Genomic DNA, 21,999 nt, shown 5'->3' with positions numbered 1-21,999 from the left:
CTGGGTGTAGGCCGAACTAACTTTGGGAAGGAATTCAGTTCATGGTTTGACGCTGAAACAAAATTGACAACAGCCCTTTCCTGAAAAGACCCCTTCTTGCCTGGGGACCAGTCTGCCTTTGTAGGACTCACAAAGTAGCTACAAGATGAGAAATTACAGTTTAGGATCATGCAGGCTCTGGTTCCCAGAGTCTGACCCTCCCCAGATTGCTCCTGGGGGTAACGTCACTACTGTAAAACCTAAAATCAGTGCTTGAGATATTTTGCATACATTGCCCTGGATGGATCAGCTGACACCACCCAGATAATCTGGCCCAACCAGTTCTGCCATCTCACCCAGGAACAGAAGACATTAAGAAAACCTCTGCCGGCCGGGTGTGGTGGCTCACGCCTGTAATCCCAGCACTTTGGGAGGCCGAGGTGGGTGGATCACGAGGTCAGGAATTCAACACCAGCCTGGTCAACATGGTGAAACCCCGTCTCTACCAAAAATACAAACATTAGCTGGGCGCAGTGGGAGGCGCCTGTAATCCTAGCTACTCAGGAGGCTGAGGCAGAAGAATCACTTGAACCTGGGGGGCGGGGGTTGCAGTGAGCCTACACTCCAGCCTGGGTGACACAGAGAGGGTCCTTCTGAAAAAAAGAAAGAGAGAAAGAGAGGATGGAAGGAAGGAAGGAAGGAAGGAAGTAGGGAGGGAGAGAGGGAGGGAGGGAGGGAGGGAGGGAAGAAAATCTCACTTTGACGCCCTGTGATTCCATTTCCAACCTGACCAATCAGTACTCCCCACTTCCCAAGTCCCTACCCACCAAACTATCTTTAAAAACTCTGATCCTCGAATGCTCAGGGACTGATTTGAGTAATAATAAAACTCTGGTCTCCTGCACAGCCGGCGCTGCATGAATTACTCTTTCACTATTGCAATTCCCCTGTCTTGATAAATCAGCTCTGTCTAGGCAGCAGGCAAGGTGAACCCATTGGGCGGTTACATCATGACAGTCCAGCCATCCCACACGTTGCCAGGCCCCCTTGCTTTAGAGACCCTGCTCACTTGCTTGAGCGGATCTGTGTGGCTCTCCATACCCTTGGCTCGGAACCCTCTCATGGATATGGATGGGCTTCTACTCTACCTGCTTGGGGTCTCACCATTCAGTGGCTTAGAACTAGAGAACGTGGAAATGACAATCTTACTTTCCTCCTCTCACCAGGCTCTTGAAGTGGGAAGAAACAGTATCTTACACTCAGCCCAGTGCGTTGCACATGGTAGGTGTTCAGTAAATATTTGCTGAACAAATATCAGATGGGTAAGGATTTTCCCCTAGGCTTGAAATGATTCCTCCTCCCTTCCTTGAAGGCAGAGTAGCTAGAATCAGTTTTGATTTTTCTTATTGTTATTGTTATTTATCTACTACACAAATACCTAGGCTGTTACAATATGATGTGTTGTGTTGGGATGAGGGTAAGTGAGAGGGGGCTCTGGCCGGCCTGGTAGGAGGCCCAGCAGGGGCCCCAAAGAATTATCCAATGAAGAAGATGGGACAGTAATCTTTGGAAGAGAGAGAGTAGTGTATTCAAAGTCCTGATAGCAAGAAAGGGTGTGTCTGGTTGCAAGTTAGGTGGGGCAGGAGGGAGAGAGTGGGGGTTTGGGCTGTAGTGGGAAAAGATCACTCAGGGACAGATCCAGCAGCCTAATAAGTCTTGCAGAGAAGTCTGCACTCAATCCTGTAAGCAATGGGTAACATCAAAGGATTTTAAAAGGAACATGCCTTTTGCTTTGGCTCATGTATTTTCTTCTGTCTGTGAGGCACCTCCCTACCCCAAACCCTGCTTTCTCAAGTCCTATAACTGTGCCTGAGCCTCAAGCCTGCCATGAGTGAACTCTGCTCTAAGAAGGCACCCCTGATTGCCCTGTGCTCTGCAAAGCCCCAGTCTGAAACACCTGTCTTCTCACCTCTCCCATAATTTGGATGGACTCACTTAAGCCATATATATTTTGCTTTGTTAGGAGAAAGTCAGAACAGAGTAATAGTGAAGAGTGAAGGTCCTGAAGTCAGGCTGCCTGGGCCCGTTGCTTACCGGGTGTATGATTTGGGACAGGGCACTTTTGCTTATCTGAAAAATGGAGATAGACACCGGACCTACCTCAGCTGGGCACAGTGGCTCACGCCTGTAATCCCAGCACTTCAGCAGGCTGAGATGGGCAGGTCACTTGAGGTCAGAAGCTCGAGACCAGGCTGGCAAACGTGGTGAAACCCCATCTCTACTAAAAATACAAAAATTAGCCAGGCGTGGTGGTGGGCACCTGTAATTCCAGCTATTGGGGAGGCTGAGGCATAAGAATCGCTTGAACCCGGGAGGTAGAGGTTGCAGTGAGCTAAGATCTCGCCACTGCCCTCCAGCAGCCTGGGTGACAGAGTGAGGCTCTGTGAGAGGAAAGAAAAAAAAAAAGAAAAGGAAAGAAAATTGGACCTACCTCATATGATTGTAGTGCAATTAAATGTATTAAATATACATAAAGCACACAGCATGGTGTCTGGCACGAATCAAAGATTCAGTGAGGGCCATTCTTTTTTTGCCTGTCTCTGTTACTGAACGATGAGCTCTTTGCAGGCTGGGATTGCGACTCATGGTTTGCTATGCCCTTGGCCCCTAGCACAGGTCCCAGCAGAGTGGGTGTTCAGTCACTGATTCTGCTGTCTTTTGGGGTTTGGATGTGCCCTTGAGAAGCAGCCCTGCAGCTCCTTGTTAACTCTTCCATAAGAAAACATATAGGTTCCAGTTTTGCTGTCACCATGTGACTTACCCAAGCTACTTCTCTCTTGGCCTCAGGCTTCTTCATTGCGAAAATAACAACATCTGCTTCCTAGGGTGACTGGCTTTTTTCCCTCAGGACTGGAATGTGGATGTGGAGCTGTAGTGACTGCAGCTACCTGTGGCCCCAGTGAGAGGACATGGGGGCACGGAGGGCCGGGAGCATGGGAAGCGGGGGCAAGAGGGAGAGTGGGAATGAAGCCAGCACTGCAGGGCCACGTCAGATGGAGGGAAACAGTTCTGCTGATATCTTTAGTACCCTGAATCCAGCTGTAGCAGCAAGCAGTTCTTATCCTAGACTTCTCAGCTACGTGCAGCAATAAAAACCCCTTTTGGCTGAAATTAGTTTGAGTTGGGTCTCTTGGCACTTACCAGGAGCCCTTCTTCCTTCCACCCTACACTCAGGGATCTGTGTTCCTGGCAGCGTCAAAACTCGTGGCAGCCACAACACTGTTAATTGCCCTCAGAACTGCTAGGCCTCTTTCCTCCTTCCTAACAGAACCTTGGTTTGTTCAGGCAGCAGTGTTCCTGGCCTGAGAAGATGTTGATCCAAGCCTGTCATGATCATCCTTTTCCCTTTTGCCAGAAATTGGTCTGAGGGTAGGCATGTGACCCACTTTTGGCCAGTGAGATAGAAAAAGAAGTCTGCTGGGAGCTTCTGGAAAATATCCTGCTCACTGATAAAAGAATCTAGGTGGTAATACCTTTTTATGATTTCCTTCTATTCCCATACAAAGTCATATGAGGATGAGATGCCTGGAGCTGCTGCAGCCATCTTGCAACCATGAGGATAGACTGTGACTATGTAAACTTGTCAGAGACATCAGAGAAAAAAATGGAACTATCCTGGGCTCTTTGTGGCATAACAGTTGAAAAAAACAACTCTGTATCTACTTACCTCTAAACTTTTGGTGAAGTTAGAAAACAGCTATTTATATCATTTAAGCCACTATTCATCAGGAAACATTACTTGAAGCCACAGAATTGCTAACTGATGTTGTATATCTAGGTGGTATTACATTTAGTTCCTCATTAAAAGAACCACACGAGGCTAAGAACGTCAGCTCCTTTATTATTATTGTTATTAATTATTTACTGTTATTTCCCCCTAAACAACAGCATAACTCAAATAACAATGACACACACGTCCCTCCCGTATACACAATACCACTAGCCTATCTGTCAGGCTATCTGGCCTTTGCTTGGTTCCTGATGGAGCTGTCTGGAGACAGCTCCCTCTGTAAAAATCCCGACTTAAATATAGGGGACAGAAGAAAATGGGGACCTTGGCCAGATCATAAACTGAGAGGCTCCCAGAGTCCTTAGGGAGGGCTAACTTGGAAACCTTGGGAACATGCTGGAAATATCTGGGCAGAGGGCAGAAGGCACTGTTTGTTTTTATGTGATTGATGGACAAATTCCGTATAGGGATATAAGACCTGTATATCACCCTTTGTAGGCCAGGCATGTGGAAGTACAGTGGGGTTAGCTACTGGATTTCATTAACCAAACCATGCAGCATGGTTTGGGAGCCATGGGAATTGGGAGTCCAGAGTAGGAACCTGGGTAATGGGGGAGGTCCCCAGAGAAAAGTAACCCTTGCATTCACTGCAAGGTAAGATACAACGTGAAATGTTAAGTCCCCTTTTATGTGTTTTGCAACTATAGAATGTGCAACATTTTCATCAAGATAGAAAAGGTAAAGAAAGAAAAACTAGGATTTTGTCCTAACGCAACCAAGCATGGTTTGCCAATTGCGCTATCTTGTGGAAAAATCTACCACTACACTATCCAGGGAATCTGTGGTCAGTCCCCACCCCCGCACCCCCCAACATTTTACTTGCACTAAATCTGAGTTCAGCTAAAGTAATGTACCCTGGAATCAGAGAAGCCCTAGGGTTGGGGACAAAACAAGGATGGGCCAGTACTGGCATCTCAGGTACAGGTGACTTCCTGGCTGTCCTGGGGAAGCTCGTTGTTGAAACTGCTCTCTCCAAATGTTGAATAAGGAGGGACCTGGGGAGCTTCGATGATCAGTAGACCCTCTGGGGAAAGTGAGGCAAACACTGTCACAGGATCCACCTCTGCAGGAAGCCTAGGAGAAACATATGATTTTATTCATTTATTATTGTTAATATAGCTTAAACATTATTTTATTCACTTGAGAGGAAATATTTTTGATAAGAGCTTAGGCTTTGGGGGCATATAATGCTGGGTTTGAATCCTGGCTTTACCCCTTTCTAGCTGTGTGGTCTTGGGAAGATTATTCCATTGCTCTGAGCTTGTTTTCTCATCTGCAAAATGAGGATAATAATATTGAACTTGTAGAGTATTTGAACTTCAGAGTCTGAGTATGCTTTGAAATGGTAAAGTGCTGTTTGAACAGTAGTTCTTAACTTAAAAGAGAGCTGTGGACCACATATTTGGTCCCAGGTTGAAGTCTTCACCTTAATACCCACTACTAACCACAATTACTAGCAGAAATGGCACCACTACCATCCCTTTATAGAGCACAAGTAGGGTGTTATGCATAGCAGGCAACACATTTTCATCTGACGTGTGCTTGCTGCAGAGTGCTTCACTACAAAATGCATTATGGGTGATGCAAGCACTAGGCACCTTGGTGGATAAAAGAGGCCAAGCTGGCCACACGTAGATTTCAGATGGCAACATACTCTATGGTATTCAAATACTCTATGGTATTCAAAATAAGCCTTGATTTTGTTCATAACCTAAGTATCTCTGATGTGGTTTGGCTATGTCCACCCAGATCTCATCTTGAATTGTAGCTCTCACGTGTTGTGGGAGGGGCCTGATGGGAGATAATTAAATCATGGGTGGGGGGCAGTTTCCTCCGTACTGGTCTCATGGTAGTGAATAAGTCCCACAAGGTCTGATGGTTTTATAAGATTTTTTGCTTGGTTCTCATTTTCTCTCTTGTCTGCTGCCATGTAAGACGTGCCTTTCACCTTCTGCCATGATTGTGAGGCCTCCCCAGCCACATGGAACTGCGAATCCGTTAAACCTCTTTTTTTTTTTTACGTAGTCTCAGGTATGTCTTTATCAGCAGTGTGAAAACAGGCTAATACAATCACTTAGCAGATCATTATTATTATTATTATCTTCTTCTTCTTCTTTTTTTTTTTTTTTTAAACAGAGGCTCACTCTGTCACCCAGGCTGAAGTGCTGTGATACGATCTTGGCTCACTGCAACTTCTGCCTCCCGGGTTCAAGCAATTCTGCCTCAACCCTCCTGAGTAGCTGGGATTACAGTAACCCACCACTACGCCTGGCTAATTTATGTATTTTTAGTAGACATGGGGTTTTACCATGTTGGCCAGGCTGGTCTTGAATTCCTGATCTCGTGATCCACCCACCTCGGCCTCCCAAAGTGCTGGGATTACAGGCATGAACCACCGAGCCTAGCCAATTATCTTGTTCTTAAAACTCAATTATAGACAATACCTGGTTGGAGTATTATAAGAGGATGATTAAGAGGTAAGCATTAATATGCCCATTCTACAGATCACAAAACAGAGACTTGGGGGAAATCAGATGAGAAGCTCAATAAGTGAGAAAGCATTGAAGATGGAATTTCTAAACCTAAATCTGGTCCAAGTTCTAATAAGGTTTTTTTTTGTTGTTTTTTTTTTGATGGAGTCTCACTCTGTCGCCCAGGCTGGAGTGCAGCGGCGTGATCTCGGCTCATTGCAAGTCCGCCTCCCAGGTTCACACCATTCTCCTGCCTCAGCCTCCCGAGTAGCTGGGACTACAGGCACCTGCCACCACGCCCGGCTAACTTTTTGTACTTTTTAGTAGAGACGGGATTTCACTGTGTTAGCCAGGATAGTCTCGATCTCCTGACCTCATGATCCACCTGCCTCGGCCCTAATAAGGTATTTTTATGATTTTCGGATTGCTTTGAGTGAATGAGACTATTGAGAATCTGGTTTCTTCAACAAACTATTAAAATTGTGAGGACATATAGTGGTCTCACTGGGGTGCCATTATTTTTTTTAATCATGAAATCCATGACCTTCTGAGTACTTTCTATATGCCAGGTACTTTAGCTGAATCATATCGTTTTGGTGTTAACAATAATCCCACCAGGCAGATTCCATTGCTATCCCCATCTTACAGATGAGGAAATTGAGGCTCAGAGAAGCGAACTGCTTTGCCCACGGTTGCTCAGCTGGCAAACGGCAGAAAGGAACTGGAACTGGAATCCTGGTCTCCAAACTCAGAGTACCTGACTGTGATGCTCTCCTGCCTCCCCCAGCACCAGATATTTGAAAGAAGGACTATGGCAGGAAGGCCCAGAAGTTCAATCAAAAGTTCATAGAAGGCCCTTCTAAGGCAGGAAGGCCTAGAAGAAGTGGAAAGTTCAATCTTTCCACTTGTCCATGTTAGCTCTGCCTTTTGTAAATACAAGGGTCTCGATGAAAGAACCAAGGCATGAAGTAAGCCCGTTCCTGATCATGGGCAGGACTCCTTCTGGAGGGGCCGGGGAGTTTCTTTCCTTCCTTCCTTCCTTCCTTCCTTCCTTCCTTCCTTCCTTCCTTCCTTCCTTCCTTCCTTCCTTCCTTCTTTCCTTCCTTTTTTTTTGTGTGTACAGCATCCTGTAGCCACATGAGCCATATCTACCCAGGAGATTCCTTGCCAAATTGGAACCATGGAGATGAACAATGGTGCTTCTGGGAAGCACATTTGGAAGAAAAAGAGGGAACTAGAAAGCTGCCAAGTCAAGATTTTGAAGCAGAGACAAGGTCAAAAGTTTACAGCTCCCTCCCACTGCTGGGGATGGGCTGACTGTTTAACCATGTGCAGACCAACCCAGTGCACACTAGGTACAGTGTGACAGGGTAGCTATGGCCTAGAGCATGGGTTTTGCAGGCAGGCCAGCCTGCATTCAAATTCTGACTCTTCCTGACTACAGAGCATGGGGCTAGTGATCTTGCCTCTCTGAACCTATTTCTTTGCAGAAAAAGGGGGGCAATAATAGTATCCACCTCTTAGGGTGGTGTGAGAATTACGTTGCAGTCTTTGGCCTTACATGTTGGCATCTTGACAACAAGATGGAGTATCATACAAATTGCGGTATCGTTGGACCACAGAGGATCAGGGTCCCAAGGGATCTTCCTGATTGTCCATGACAATGGTCTCATATAACTTATGGGGAAACTGAGGCTCAGAGAGATAGACATGCCCAAGGTCTCTCACCAGGTGACTTGCATGTTGAACCCACTTGGTGGGAAGTAATTCCTCTTCATTTCTCTTTCCGTGCTTCTACTTACATCTGAAGCAATGTCTCTGCTAAGTACTAATATGCCTTTAACGCCTTTAGCCTCTATCACTTGCTACCTTCCCTTTTTAACAATGAAAGAACTGAGGCCCGTAGGCAGGAAATATTATGTAGTTAGAATTTAACCACATTTTGCTTTCATTGAATTTATTTCACGATTGCCTTCCTCAGTGAACATTTTAGTGATGAGAATTTAACTTTATCAAAAATGAGTTGATCTAAAAGAAAAAATAAACCTTTAGTAAATCATGGTACAGCAATGTAAGCATATAAGGCAAAAAATAGTGAAGATGGGATGCGAATGACGGTATTGCAAATGACTGTAATTTGGTTTCCCCTAACCAAATAGGAAGGTCATGGACTTTGAAAGTTGAGAGCTGTGCTCAGGTCCCAATCTGCTCTTTTTTAAAAAACAGCTTTATTGAGATATTATTGGCATATGAAACTGTATATATCTATATATACATGGTATACAACTTGATGTTTTGATGTATATATGCATGGTGAATACAGTGATCACTAGAGTCAAGCTAATTAACATATATTTTGTGTATCTGTGTGTGTCGGGAAGATTACATTTAAGTTAAGAAGATTAATTTTGCAACGCTACCTGCAAATTTTGAATATATAATGTAGTATCATAGACTATCATTGCCATGCCGTACATTAGCCCCCCAGAACTTACTTATCTTGCAAAACTGAAACCGTGTACCCTTTGACCAACATCTCCCCATTTCCCCCGCCGCACTGGCCTCTGACAACCACCACCCTACTCTCTGCTTCTACGAGTTCGACTATTTTAGATTCTACATATGGTGAGATCATGCAGGATTTCTCTTTTTGTGTCTTTCTTATTTCACTTAGCAGAATGTCCTCACTCCATCCATGCTGTTGCCAGTGGCAGTATTTCCTTCTTTTTTTTCCTCTGTCACCCAGGCTAGAGTGCAGTGGTGTGACCTTGCCTCACTGCAACCTCTGCCTCTGAGTTCAAGTGATTCTCCTGCTTCGGCCTCTCGAGTAGCTGGGATTAGAGGTGTGCACCACCACACCCACCTAATTTTTGTATTTTTAGTAGAGATGGGGTTTCACCATCTTGGCCAGGCTGGTCTCGAACTCCTGGCCTCAAGTGACCTGCCCGCCTCGGCCTCCCAAAGTGCTGAGATTACGGGCATGAGCCACTGCACCCAGCCTCCTTCTATTTTAAGGCTTAATAATACTATATTCCAGATCCGTTCTTTACTCGCTGTGTGACCTTAGTTGAATCCCATTACCCCTCTGAGCTTCAGTCTCTTTACCCACACGATGGGCTTGATAATACCTATTCAAGGCCAGGCATGGTGGCTCATGCCTGGAATCTCAGCACTTTGGGAGGCCAAGGCGGGCGGATCACCTAAGGTCAGGAGCTTGAGACCAGCCTGGCCAACATGGTGAAACCCCGTCTCTACTAAAAATACAAAAAAAATTTAGCTGGGTGTGGTGGCTCACGCCTGGAATCCCAGCACTTTGGGAGGCTGAGGCGGGTGGATCACCTAAGGTCAGGAGCTTGAGACCAGCCTGGCCAACACGGTGAAACCCTGTCTCTACTAAAAATGCAAAAAAAATTTAGCTGGGTGTGGTGGCACATGCCTTTAGTTCCAGCTACTTGGGAGGCTGAGGCAGGAGAATCGCTTGAACCTGGGAGATGGAGGTTTCAGTGAGCCGAGATCGCGCCACTGCACTCCAGCCCGTGTGACAGAGCTAGGCTCCATCTCTAAAAAACAAACAAACAAAACAAAACAAACCTACTCAATAGGATTCTTCTAAAGATTAAATAAAATTAAATCTATAAATCTCTTAGCATGGTTCTGGGCATGTCATAGGTGTCATAAGTGGCAGAACAGGTATCTGGGAAGATGTGGAACCAGGAAAATAAAGTTTGCTTTGGTTCCAGGCATCCTCCCTTGGTAATTTCCTGCACCCTTGTCTTCCTGTTCTCTTATCCAGGTTGAGTGTGGAAAAGAGGCCAGCTGCAGTCCTTGCCCTGCCCCCAGCCTGAGAGGAAACCCAAGACCTCTCCCTCTCCTTATTCAGTCCAAATGGGGCCTTTCACACAGAGATGGATGTGTTGGGATGAATTTCCTTGCCATAGTTAAGGCAAACAGCTACAGCATCCTGCCTGGGTGGAAATCTCCAAGGATCTCAGCCTGGCTGAAGAAATCTCCCTGTCCTCTAATGACCGGAGGTTTCCCTGGGAGAGGAGGCAATGAGGCCTCCTGAGATTGGTCCAGAGGTGTCCCAGACTCCAGTTCGACTCCTTGGTGTCTAGAGTCTGGGCAGAGCCAGGAGCTCCCAGGAGTCCCAGTTGCTGGAGTGTGAGTCCAGCCTTGTAAAGCCTTTTCATAATATTAATTCCCACGGACGAAGCCCTGAGTCTGTATTCCATGCTTAATGCATTATACACATCCTCTCACTCCCATCACAACCCCTCCATGCAGGGACGCAGGGATGCAGGAATGGAAGGTCAGGGCAGTTAAGCAAGTTGCCCCAAGTTACCCACCCACTTTCTCATGGAGCCAGGACTCCCTGCACCCGGAGCTGAGATTCAAAATATTTAACAACTGGTGCAGCTGGGCACTGACCATTCAGAAGGGATGGGTGCATGTCATAATGATGGAGGAGGGTCCTCGGACCCTTTAGTTGTTGGAAGGTGGAGAGGTTTAGAGGGTCCTGGGGACAGGATCAGAGTGACTGGGGTTGGCTAGGGAGGGCTCAGGGCAATAGCTAGCCAATATTCAGGGGTCCCTGGATCATGGACCAGTACCCATCTGTGGCCTGTTAGGAACCAGGCCGCACATCAGGAGGTGAGCAACAGTTCAACCAGCATTACTGCCTGAGCTCCGCCTCCTGTCAGATCAGCTGTGACGTTAGATTCTCACAGGAGCTTGAACCCTGTTGTGAACTGTGTATGTGAGGGATCTAGATTTCACGCTCCTTATGAGAATCTAATGCCCAATGATCTGAGGTGGAACAGTTTCATCCCCTAGTCCATGGAAAAATTGCCTTCCATGAAACTGATCCCTGGTGCCAAAAAGTTTGGGAACCGCTGAATATTTTAACAACTAGCCCAGGTCAGCAGCTGAGCACCAGCCTGGAGCAATTTCAATTTCAGGCATTTCTCATCAGGTTACTTCCAGTGAGCTATCTCCCCTAAGGCCTTGGAGCTTGTGAAATACACACACACACACACACACACACACACACACCCCTTTTAAGATGATTAATTCACTTCTTTCTCACTCATTCCCTTTTACAGCTATGCCCTGCTTGTGACTCCACCCTGAGACCTCATTTGAGCCTTGACATCAGCTTCCCCATCGCCTTCCTTCCTCTCCCTTCAGCAATGTTTAATCTGCTTGCTATACCAGGGAGAGGTGTGGGGCACGGAGATGTCAGGCAAGCCAGCGAACATGAAGAACAAACGGTTTGGCGTTTGCCTTATCAGGAAGTGTCCACAGGCTTCCAAGAACTGCAGAGGCTCTGGGAGGGCCAGGGACGGACATGTGGGGCAAGAGACAGGAATGTAGAATCCCAAAGCTGGAAGAAGCCTCAGAATTCAGCTAGTGTGATCTCTCCAGAAACACAAGGTCTTCGCAAAGGCTGATGGAGAAGTTAAGAGTCAACAACAACAATAGTAATAATGAACTGCCACTTATGAGGACCTATCCTGGGCCGTGACCTCATGTCACTTTCAGCCAGGAACCCTGCAAGGCTGGAATCAGCATCTCTTTCACAGATGGGGACACAGCATTCGTTGCTCAAGGACTGAGCATGGAACTCAGAGGTCAGGGATCTATTCTGGGCCCTTCTAAATTCTAGTTTTAAAGACCTTGGGTATGTCCTTTCACCTGTGGGAGACCTAGTTTCCCTGTATTGCAAGGAGGGTCATGTTTGTTCTCCCCGATGCACACTTTTGCTGCAAAGGCTAAATGCAACAATGGCTCGGAAAAGAGTTTAGGAGTCGGGCGCAGTGGCTCACACCTGTACTCCCAGCACTTTGGGAGGCAGAGGCGGGCAGATCACTTGAAGTCAGGAGATCAAGACCAGGCTGGTCAAACATGGTGAAACCCCGTCTCTACTAAAAATACAAAAATTAGCCAGGCGTGGTGGCATGCACCTGTAATCCCAGCTACTCGGGAGGTTGAGGCAGCAGAATTGCTTGAACCCAGGAGACGGAGGTTGCAGTGGGTTGAGACCGTGCCTCTGCACTCCTGCCTGGGTGACAGAGTGAGGCTCCATCTCAAAAAAAAAAAAAAAAAAAAAAAAAAAAAGAGAGAGACAGAGAGAGAGTTTAGGGCCAGAAATGCACACAGTGGAGTGACGCTGATTGCTGATTAGAGAGAAGGTATGTATGAAGCACCTGGCAGTTGTTGAAGTGCGGCCATCATGACCACACTGTGCAGCTTTTCTCCCTACAGGTACTGCCAGTTAGGGGCTCATGGTAGCTTCGGTTCATGGCCTCAGCCTGATTGTCTTTGGCTGCTCTCATGGTCCCCCAGCTTTCCCTGTTAAACATGAATCCCCTCTACTCCCTCCGCTCAGCAAAATAGCCCTTCCTCTGCCCCAATCTCTCAGCCTCCAAACGCCTCTGGGTAGTATGCGGTGCTCTCAGGACACTTTCCAGCTTCATTTTTGTGGATGCTCTAGAGAAGGTGCTCATTCTCCCGGTAGGGCAGAGGCAGAGCAAGCAGCCTGCAAGATATTCTGCTGGAGCATTTGGGGGAATCAGGGGATAGTCTTTCTGGTTGGTGACAGGGGTCCTCCTTCAGCTGTGCCCCGTGGGTAGGGGCTGTGTGATTATGGACAAGGCATTGTCTCACTTACCCTCAGATGCTTAGTCTACAAAAGGGGGTTGTTCCCCGGGTGCAGTGGCTCAAGCCTCTAATCCCAGCACTTTGAGAGGCTGTGGTGGGTGCATCGCTTGAGCCCAGGAGTTCGAGACCAGCCTGGGCAACATGGGGAAACCCCATCTCTACTAAACAAATGCAAAAAATTAGCCAGACATGGTGGCACATGCCTGTAATCCCAACTACTCAGGAGGCTGAGACACACGGATCACTTGAACCCAGGAGGTGGAGGTTGTAGTGAGCCAGGATCACACCATTGCACTCCAGACTGGGTGACAGAGTGAGACTCAGTCTCCAGATAAATAAATAAGTAATAAATAAATAAAATGGGGTTTTTAATACCCACCTCACAGGGCACTGAGCAGATGAGATGATGCAATCTATGTGCTACCCCTTCTGGGACCCTATTACAGGTCTGCTGGGACACTTCCTTCTCATTAAGTGTGAGGGTTCAATTCCCTGCCCCAAGGACGTGTCTTAAAAGGGAGATGCCCAAGAGGGAGAGACCCCAGATCATGGGTCCCAGGTGTGCCCCCTCCTCCACTCCCACCCTGAGCTCCGTGACTCCAGGTTACTCACTGGATTTTCTTTGTGAAGTTCTTAGAAACGATGCCACCTTCTTGCTGTTTCTCTTCGTGTTTGCCTGGAAGGAAGAAAAGTGTGGTGTGTCAGCATCTATGTTCCTTGGGCATCCTTCAGGACTCAGGCTTGGGTTCAAATCCTGGACCTGAACCTGCCTTGCTGTGTGGCTTAGGTCTACCCTAGAGACTCCAGTTCTCTAAGCCTCAAGGACCTTGTCTGCCATACAGACCCACTTAAGTCCACCTCCAAGGCTGGCTATGAAGGTGAAATAAGGAAATTGATGGAAAGGAGGCATTGACCGTGGTTTGTAGGTAATGAAGGGTTACTCTGAGGAAATCACAGAAGCTGGGCCATGTGTTGTACCAAATCTTCCCAGTCTCCCACCTGACTCCTCTTCTCTAACCTACCAGTAGAACCCTGGGGCTGACATCCCAGACTGGGTGGCAGGCTTGAAGTGGGGTCACATGCTGAGGGCAAGTCTGCCATGTAGCTTGCTTTACAGCCAACAGAGTGCTTTCCTAACTCTGAGCCCAGACATCGTTCTCCCTTTGATTCCTGACATGGAAACTGAGGCCTGGTGATGGATCCGGGGTCGCCCAGCAGGTCCGTGGTGGCTCTGAGCTTCGAATCAGCTCTCTCTGAGTCTAGGCCAAGTTCTAGGGCCTGATGCCCCTCTGCTCTTGAATTTCTGTCTGTTCCAGCTCCCGCTTAGCTCTTTAAGCCGCATTATCTGTAGCCAGTAGTGAAAGCACAGCCTGGAAAAAGAATGCTTCAGTGTACCAAAAACGCCCAGCTTCTCCTAAGAGCACTGTGGATGTGAAATTCCACCAGCCCTCCTGCCTCTTACCCTGCGGGACGAGAGGGCTTCCCAACTCCCTTAGGGAGGAGAAAGATGAAATTACGAGAAGGCTTGGGCCTAAACTGGTTTTGATCTAGTAACGTATATAGCACCTTCTAGTTCTCTCAGTCTCTCCTCATTCTGTTTTTCTTTAATAAAGAGGGTGGCTCTAGTTTCTCTTTAAACAAACAAGATTAGTACAACACTGGGGCCATTCGGCTGTTACTTTTCAGTCCTCATTTGTGGGGCCACCTTCTGGAGACAAGAACTCTCATTTACACAGGGAGGTGCTTCTGAGAGGCCTTGAAATCTAGAATGTAAATAACTTTGTTGAATATAGCAGTCCAGATTTTTTTTAAACTGACAACTTATAGCTAATTACTTTTAATTATTTCTTTGTTGATAGCTTTTTTTGTGCTTTAAGATAATGCATGTGTATGTTAGAAAATGTAGAAAATAGGCGGGGCATGGTGGCTCACTCCTATAATGTCTGCACTTTGGGAGACAGGAGGATCACTCGAGGCCAGGAGTTTGAGACCAGCCTGGACAACATAGAGAGGCACTGTTTCTAAAAAATAATAATAATAGGCAGGGCATGGTGGCTTATGCCTGTAATCCTAGCACTTTGGGAGGCCGAAGCAGGTGAATCACGAGGTCAAGAGATCGAGATCATCCTGGCCAACATGGTGAAACTCCGTCTCTACTAAAAATACAAAAATTAGCTGGACGTGGTGGCACATGCCTACAGTCCCAGCTACTTGGGAGGCTGAGGCAGGAGAATTGCTTGAACCTGGGAGGTGGAGGTTGCAGTGAGGTGAGATCGTGCTACTGCACTCCAGCCCAGTGACGGGGCGAGACTCTGTCTCAAAATAGTAATAATAATAATAATAGTAATTAATATTATTATTATATCCAGGTGTGATGGTGCGTGCCTGTAGTCCCAGCTATTTGGGAGGCTGAAGTGGGAAGATTGCTTGAGCCCAGGAGTCTGAGGTTACAGTAAGCTATAATGCACTACTGCCCTCCAGCCTGGGCAAGAGAGTGAGATCTGGTCTCTAAATTTAACAACAACAACAACAACAAAAGAAAAAATTAAAAAAAAAAAGCCATCAAAACTACCCATAATCCTGTCACCCCAAGGAAGCTACTAATATATATTTTATATGTTCTGACTTTTCTACGTTTCTCAGAAATGTGTAAATGTTATATAGTATCCACGTATATCAGTATTCTATCAAATGGGATAGTTCTCTGCATTATGTTTGGAACTTATTTTTTCTCTTGCTAACACATTATAATTACTTTTCCATATTACCAAATATTCTTTGACAACATAATTTTTAATGGCTGCAGTGTTCTATTGAGGAATACATAAGAGCTAATTTAACCAATCCCCTACTTTGGGGCACTGAGGAGTTTCCAACATTGGAGAGAACTTCACGGCCCTGAACATTCTTGTAGCTTTACACCAGGCCCTGTGACTTCTTTAGGATTAACTGAAGACTAATCCAACTTCCAGAATTTCTAAGGCTTAATCTGTATTGCTAAATTGCTCTCAGGAAAAGAAATTCATTTTAAACTGGAGTGTCTGGCTAAGCAGAACATGCTATTCTGTGAATGTGTGACTGCTTAAACAATCTATCCTGTGCTGCCAACTCCGTGACCACCAGCTGCCTGGCTCTAACACAGGCCTGTGCCCGGAAGAGCACTATCTGTTCTTTGGTACCCTCCACATAGCCAGGGCGCCGGGAGACCTGCTTCCCCTGGGGACAGGCCAGTGCCTCTGACTCAGCCCTTTTGCATCCGAGAATCCTCCTGCAAGCTGGTGTCCTGGGAAGAATAACTGATGATATAAATAATAATAGCAAAGTAATATAGTGCTTCCTTGGTGTCAGCCACTGTTCTAAGCACCTTATCTATGTCAACTCCTTTAATTTTTGCAACAACCTTAAATAATAATAGTAAAATGATAATATAAGCAGGCAGTTTCATTATTATCATTTTGTAGATAGGAAACCTGAAGTTCAGAGAGGTTAAGTGCTGTACCCAAGGTCACACAGCTTGGAAGTGACTGGTGCAAAGATTCAAAAGCAAGCAGATAGGTTCTGGAATAGTGGGTTTTGGACTTAAGTCTCTACTCTGACATTTCCTGGCACATCTCTGAGTGTCTCTGAGCCTCAGTTTATTCTTCTCTGAAATGGGAGTGACAGCACCTACCTTATTGGGTTACTGTAGGAAGCAAATGCAGGCGAGTCACAGAATGGCTTTGAAGTTGTAAAAGTACCATGTGAAGGTAAACGCTTGTGGTTTATTTTGATGTTTGGGGAAAGGACTGCTTCTCAGAAACTAGGTGCCTCTGTCTGCTCTGAAAATAGGGTATTGGGCTGAGGGAAGGGAGGATCTCTGAGCAGGGAAAGCTCCAAGATCTCCACAAGAGGGGCCTGGAGGTGGAGTTAACCTGGTTGAGAGAGAGTGTTGTTAGGAGGATCATCTTGAAACTCAATTTGCTTGTCATTTGCATACTTCCATTGGGGCAGCTTAAGGATTATGAGTGATTTTTAATTTCTTATTTTGCTTTCCTAACTACATAGTCTATCATGAAGACATTTTATTTTTGTCAACAGAAAAAAGTAATTATTACGATTTTTAAAAATACATCCAGAGGCTAGAAGTCAGAGACCCCTTGCAGACATGCTTTTTTTCAACATGCCTCAGAGAAATGTAAGTGGAACACTATTGGCCCAGCTAAAGAAAGAAGGTGCTGTTTCCAGGGAAGACAGAGGCCCTGGGACTAAGGAGAAGGGCTGGCAATAAGGCCTTGGGGCTTTCCAGTCTCTATCTTAGCCAGGGTCTGGCCCAGTGGCCCATGAAGGGAACATCTCTTGGCTGGTGGTTGCAGGATGCGGGCAGGGGAACCTGAGGCTTGCTGGAAATTGTCTAGTCCAGCATGTTCCGAACACTTCCTTGAATGAGACACTCATACGTGGTCAGATAAGACAGGGCTGCCTCTCAGAGATTCATAAACTACATTAGTGACTTAAAGGCTCTGACAAGTCCTGCAATGAGAAGACCGGTTTATAATTTTGTTTTTACTGGTACCATATAAGACTCTGAACTCTCCTACTCCTGTTTCTAAATGCCTAGTAACCACTTGAAGTGCTTTGGTAAATTCTGATCTTGTCTACCTCTTCATAAGACCAACAGTAAAACTGAGGCTTCAGAGGCTGTGGGATTTGCTCAGGGTCACACCGCCAGAAGTAGATCCAGCCATCCTGGCTCAGAACCAGGCAGAGAGGCCTGACATTGAATCTCAGACACTGCCAGGGAGAAGTGGGTGATCTCAGGTGAGTTACTTTCCCTGGGCCTCGGTTTCCTTATCTGCATAATGGGGTTAACCTACCCACACTTCCTAGGAGGTCCTTATGAGGAACCACTGAGCCACCACATGTAGGCCTTTAGCACATACTTGTGGAGGAATGGATTTGTCATTATGTGGTACAGGGTGGGAAAGTGGATCTGACTTCCAACTTCCCTTGAAAATTGCTTTTTATTTATTTTTATTTTTTATATCTTTTGAGACAGAATTTCTTTCTTGTTGCCCAGGCTGGAATGCAGTGGCATGGTCTCGGCTCACTGCAACCTCCACCTCCTGGGTTCAAGCGATTCTCCTGCCTCAGACTCCTGAGTAGCTGAGATTACAGGTGCCTGCCACCATGCCCAGCTGATTTTTGTGTTTTTAGTAGAACAGGGTTTCACCATGTTGGCCAGGCTGGTCTCAAACTCCTGACCTCAAGTGATCCTCCCGCCTTGGCCTCCCAAAGTGCTGCGATTACAGGCATGAGCCACCGCACTCGACCCGAAAGTTGCTTCTTAAATAGAGCGCCTGATATCAATTTTATTTTTTTAAACTCCTTCTTTGAAAGCACTTGTATGGACTCTCAGGGAATTTGGATTCTGTCTAGCCGATGTCACTAATTGTACATCTGAAAAGCTTTGTCTTAGTCTTATGTAAGCTCCCAATGACCCCATTTTACAGATGCGGAAACTGAGACTGCATGACTCACCCAAAGCCTCTGGATTAGTAAAATACTTAGCTGAGATCTCAACATGGAGCTGCCAGACCCCACCTGTTATGAAGCACCTACAAAAGAGGATGGTGAAAAGCCCTCCAGGCTGGACAGAGGGTCTCCTAGAGAGGCCACAGGGTAGGGAAGACCCTTGGACTTGGGCTGGAAGCATCTAAGAGCCTAATTAAAACAAGGACAGAAGGAATGGTGATAATCGTTCTGTTTACAGAATGCCAGCCAAGCACTATTATTAGCTCCATTTTATAGACACTCTGCATATGTGATCATAGATAGTCTGTCTATGTTTAATCTTTCCTACACTCTTGCAGGACAGATAGTATTATGATCCCCAGTCTGCAGATAGGAGAAATGAGGCTCAGAGGGATGAGAAGACTTTCTTGTCCACATCCATCATGCTAGTGAACAGCAGTGCTGGGATCTGAACCCAGGTTTCAAAGAGAATCTATTATTCATTATTTATTGGGGCCTTCCTGGATGCCTGGCATTATAACAACAACGATGGCAATACTACTACTAATTCCTTGTGTTCCAGGTCGTAGAAATGTGAAAGGAAAATAAATCTTGGGGCCCCCAAATCGCTAAGCTAAAGGGAAAAGTCAAGCTGGGAACTGTTTAGGGCCAACCTACCCCCCATTCTATTCAAAGTCAGCCCTCTGCTCACTGACATAGATGCATAGCTGCTTGCCTTCTTTGGAAAGGCTAATCAGAAACTCAAAAGAACTATTTGTCTCTCAGCTACCTGTGACCTGGAAAGCCTCTCCCTACTTCAAATCTTCCTGCCTTTGCTTCAAGTTGTCCTGCCTTTCCAGATGGAACCAATGTACTTCTTACATATATTGATTGATGTCTCATGTCTCTCTAAAATGTATAAAACTGAGCTGTGCCCAGACCACCTTGGGCATGTGACAGGAGGACTTCCTGAGGCTGTGTCATGGGCATGTCCTCAGCCTGGGCAAAATAAACTTCCTAAATGAACTGAGATATGTCTCAGATTTTCTGGGTTCACAGGTAGGTACACATTGTACAGCATCACCTCATTTAATACAACAATCTTTACGGTATAACCATTTGAACCCTAATTTCCAGATGAGGAAACAAAACAAGCACAAAGATGTAAAGTAATTTGCACATCCTGCTGGTTAGAGTTGGACCCAGTTTCGTAACTCGTGCCTGGCTCCCAGCCAACTCAGAGATCTGGCTGACCCTGTCAGCAGCACGTGGCCCCAGCAAGTCTCCCAGCCCACCACACCCGCTGGAGCCTCTGATGTTTATAATTCTGCCATGACTGGCTTGAAACTCCCCCTGAACATTGCCGGGGCTTGTTCCTGCCCAGCCTGTGTTTGCAATGGCTTTGACTGATTTTCTGGAAGGCAAGCCTCTGCCGGGAACACATTCTTTTTAATGGAGCGGGAGGGAAGGAAAAGAAAGCTTTTTCTGCTGCCCAGCTTAACAGGGGCTGAGCTTCCTGTCTTCTCTCTTTCTTCCCCCTTGTATGTTTCTTTCTCCCAGGGTGGGATGTGGCTGTGAGAGCCCTGAGCCTAAAGCTGTGGATAGGCCCAGTCCCTACTCCACTCCTATTGCTGACTCATGGCATGACTGTGAACAAGTCCCACCTAGGCCTCAGCCTCCTCAACTGCAAGATGGGCCTAGACACCCCTGCTACTCTGGACTTGACTGAGGGTGATTTTGGAGAAGAAGTATAAGAATGTCAGCCCAGCCCTTGGCACCTAGCAGGTGCTCAGTAAATCATTCCCTCTTTCTGGCCTCCTAATTCCCAGACAGCCTGGGTCTGAATCTTTGGTGGCCTTGAACAAGTTACTTTAATCTCTCCATACCTCAGTTTCCTCATCTGCAAAAAAAAGAAGATAAACAGTACCCACCTCCTCTGGCGGTTGTGTTAGCTGAGATATGATAGGCAACAGTATTTAGCAAAGTGCTGAGCACATAGTTAGCACTCAGAGTTACCAGTTAGTGTTATTACAATTACTGGTAAGCCTCAGTTTCCTTGTCTGGGACAAGGAGAGGTGTTTCACTGGAAACCAGTTGTGGATATTAACACTATCATTGCTCAGCCTTAACGTGAACTTCTAGACCCTGTGTTGTGATGCTGGAGTGCATGAAATCCCATTTCTTCTTTGTTTTTTAATTTTTTGATATCTGTTTAACCTGTTCTTTATATGAAATGCCCTCTGTCAAAATACCCAACGTGGTTTCTATTTTCCTGTCTGTACCCTGATTGATCAGCACCCAAAGGCCCCAGTAGCTGAGTCAGGCAGGTTAAGATCTCTGCTGGGAGCTGGGAGAGAAGTTTTCCATAAAGATAACTTTGTGGGCTGCATTCCTGAGCCCTGAGGTCACCTGTGTCACACTGTCCCAGCGTCTGCTCTCAGGAAACTTTTCTCCTGGCTATTCCCAGGGCTGAGGCCTACTCCCCCGCCCCACCCCTCCTCCCGCCGACCTCCTACCCCTGACTTACCAGACACCTCCACATATCCATCTTTGGTCTTCACCATCAACTCCTCTGGCTTGAAGCTGTGCACATTCACACACACTTTCCAGGGCTCCCCAGGGAAGGGCGGGGGGGTCCGGCCCTCGGCAGGTACCCCAAACCTGGCGGTGGCAGTGGGGCCCCGGGGCACCATGCCAGACCTTAGGGTGCCTGGCCAGGCGGAGGAGAGACGAGGCAGAGCCCAGTCGGGCCAAGAGGCCGTCAAGTCGTCTGGGAAGGGGTCCATGCCAAAGCCATCATCCAGCAGGCGAGAGGAGAGGGGAGAGTCCCGGAAGGGGTCTCGGCGCAGGCGGCTTGGGTAGTGGCAGGAGAAGGGCATCTGACCATCAGCCATGGTGGCTGCTGAGCTCAGAGGGAAACAGAGGCTCAGAGAGACAGAACCACCTGCCCAAGGTCACTCAACAAGGTGGTGTGGCTGGGTTAGCTTATTCTTCAGCTTCCGAAAATGCTGCTTTTCTGCAGGGAGAAGCAGAACCAACCACTGCCAGGGACGGTTGTGCCCCCTCAGCTGGGGTCCCAGACCCCAAAGGTGACCCCCAGGCAGGTCCAGCAGAATCCCAGAGGGCCCCTCTCCGCACTGCCTCACGACAGACCAGCAAGCCGCCGTCCTCCCAGGCTGCCCAGGCTGGCAGCCAGAGCCGCTGAGGTCTAGAGCGGAGCCAGGAGCTTAATAAACCCAGGGCACACGCGCCTAGAAACTTCTTCTGGCTCCTCCTGGGCTGCAAGCCTTCTATTTATTTGCTGCTGGAGACTGGAGGCGGGTTTTGCAAGCGTCTCCTGTCACAGGAATATTCGGAGGTGATGAACCAGCCCCGGAGAATCCGCGGAGGGAACAGCTGGGCTGTGGGGGGAGCTGGGAGGGGCCGCGTCCAAGTTCAACCAGCCTCTCTGGACACTCTCTCCTCCCCTGGCCACTCCGCTCAGCTCCGCCCTCCGCTTGCTCCTGGCGCTGGAGCCGCCCTCCCGGAGAGGCGCACTAAGGCCTGGCT

General features: G+C 47.2%; 1 protein-coding gene across 2 annotated transcripts in view; it reads right to left on the bottom strand.

Moving 5' to 3' along the window:
- HSPB8 (heat shock 22kDa protein 8) overlaps positions 1-21,999 on the bottom strand; it is a 40,959-nt gene extending 18,960 nt beyond the window's left edge. Inside the window, exons 1-3 of one of the 2 annotated variants that reach the window (XM_011964408.1) lie at positions 20,978-21,999; positions 13,573-13,636; positions 3,861-4,903 (exon numbers count right to left, since the gene is read on the bottom strand). In XM_011964408.1, the coding sequence (XP_011819798.1) occupies positions 4,744-4,903; positions 13,573-13,636; positions 20,978-21,344 (591 nt within the window). In that variant the 5' untranslated portion in view covers positions 21,345-21,999 and the 3' untranslated portion in view covers positions 3,861-4,743. Of the gene's footprint in view, positions 1-3,860; positions 4,904-13,572; positions 13,637-20,977 lie in introns of those variants that run through there. The other variant, XM_011964409.1, reaches the window with a different exon arrangement.

The sequence above is a fragment of the Mandrillus leucophaeus genome, unplaced genomic scaffold (genome assembly GCF_000951045.1).
Source record: "Mandrillus leucophaeus isolate KB7577 unplaced genomic scaffold, Mleu.le_1.0 Scaffold7, whole genome shotgun sequence".
NCBI classification, from domain to species: Eukaryota; Metazoa; Chordata; class Mammalia; order Primates; family Cercopithecidae; genus Mandrillus; species Mandrillus leucophaeus.
This window is presented reverse-complemented; position numbering and strand designations above follow the sequence as displayed.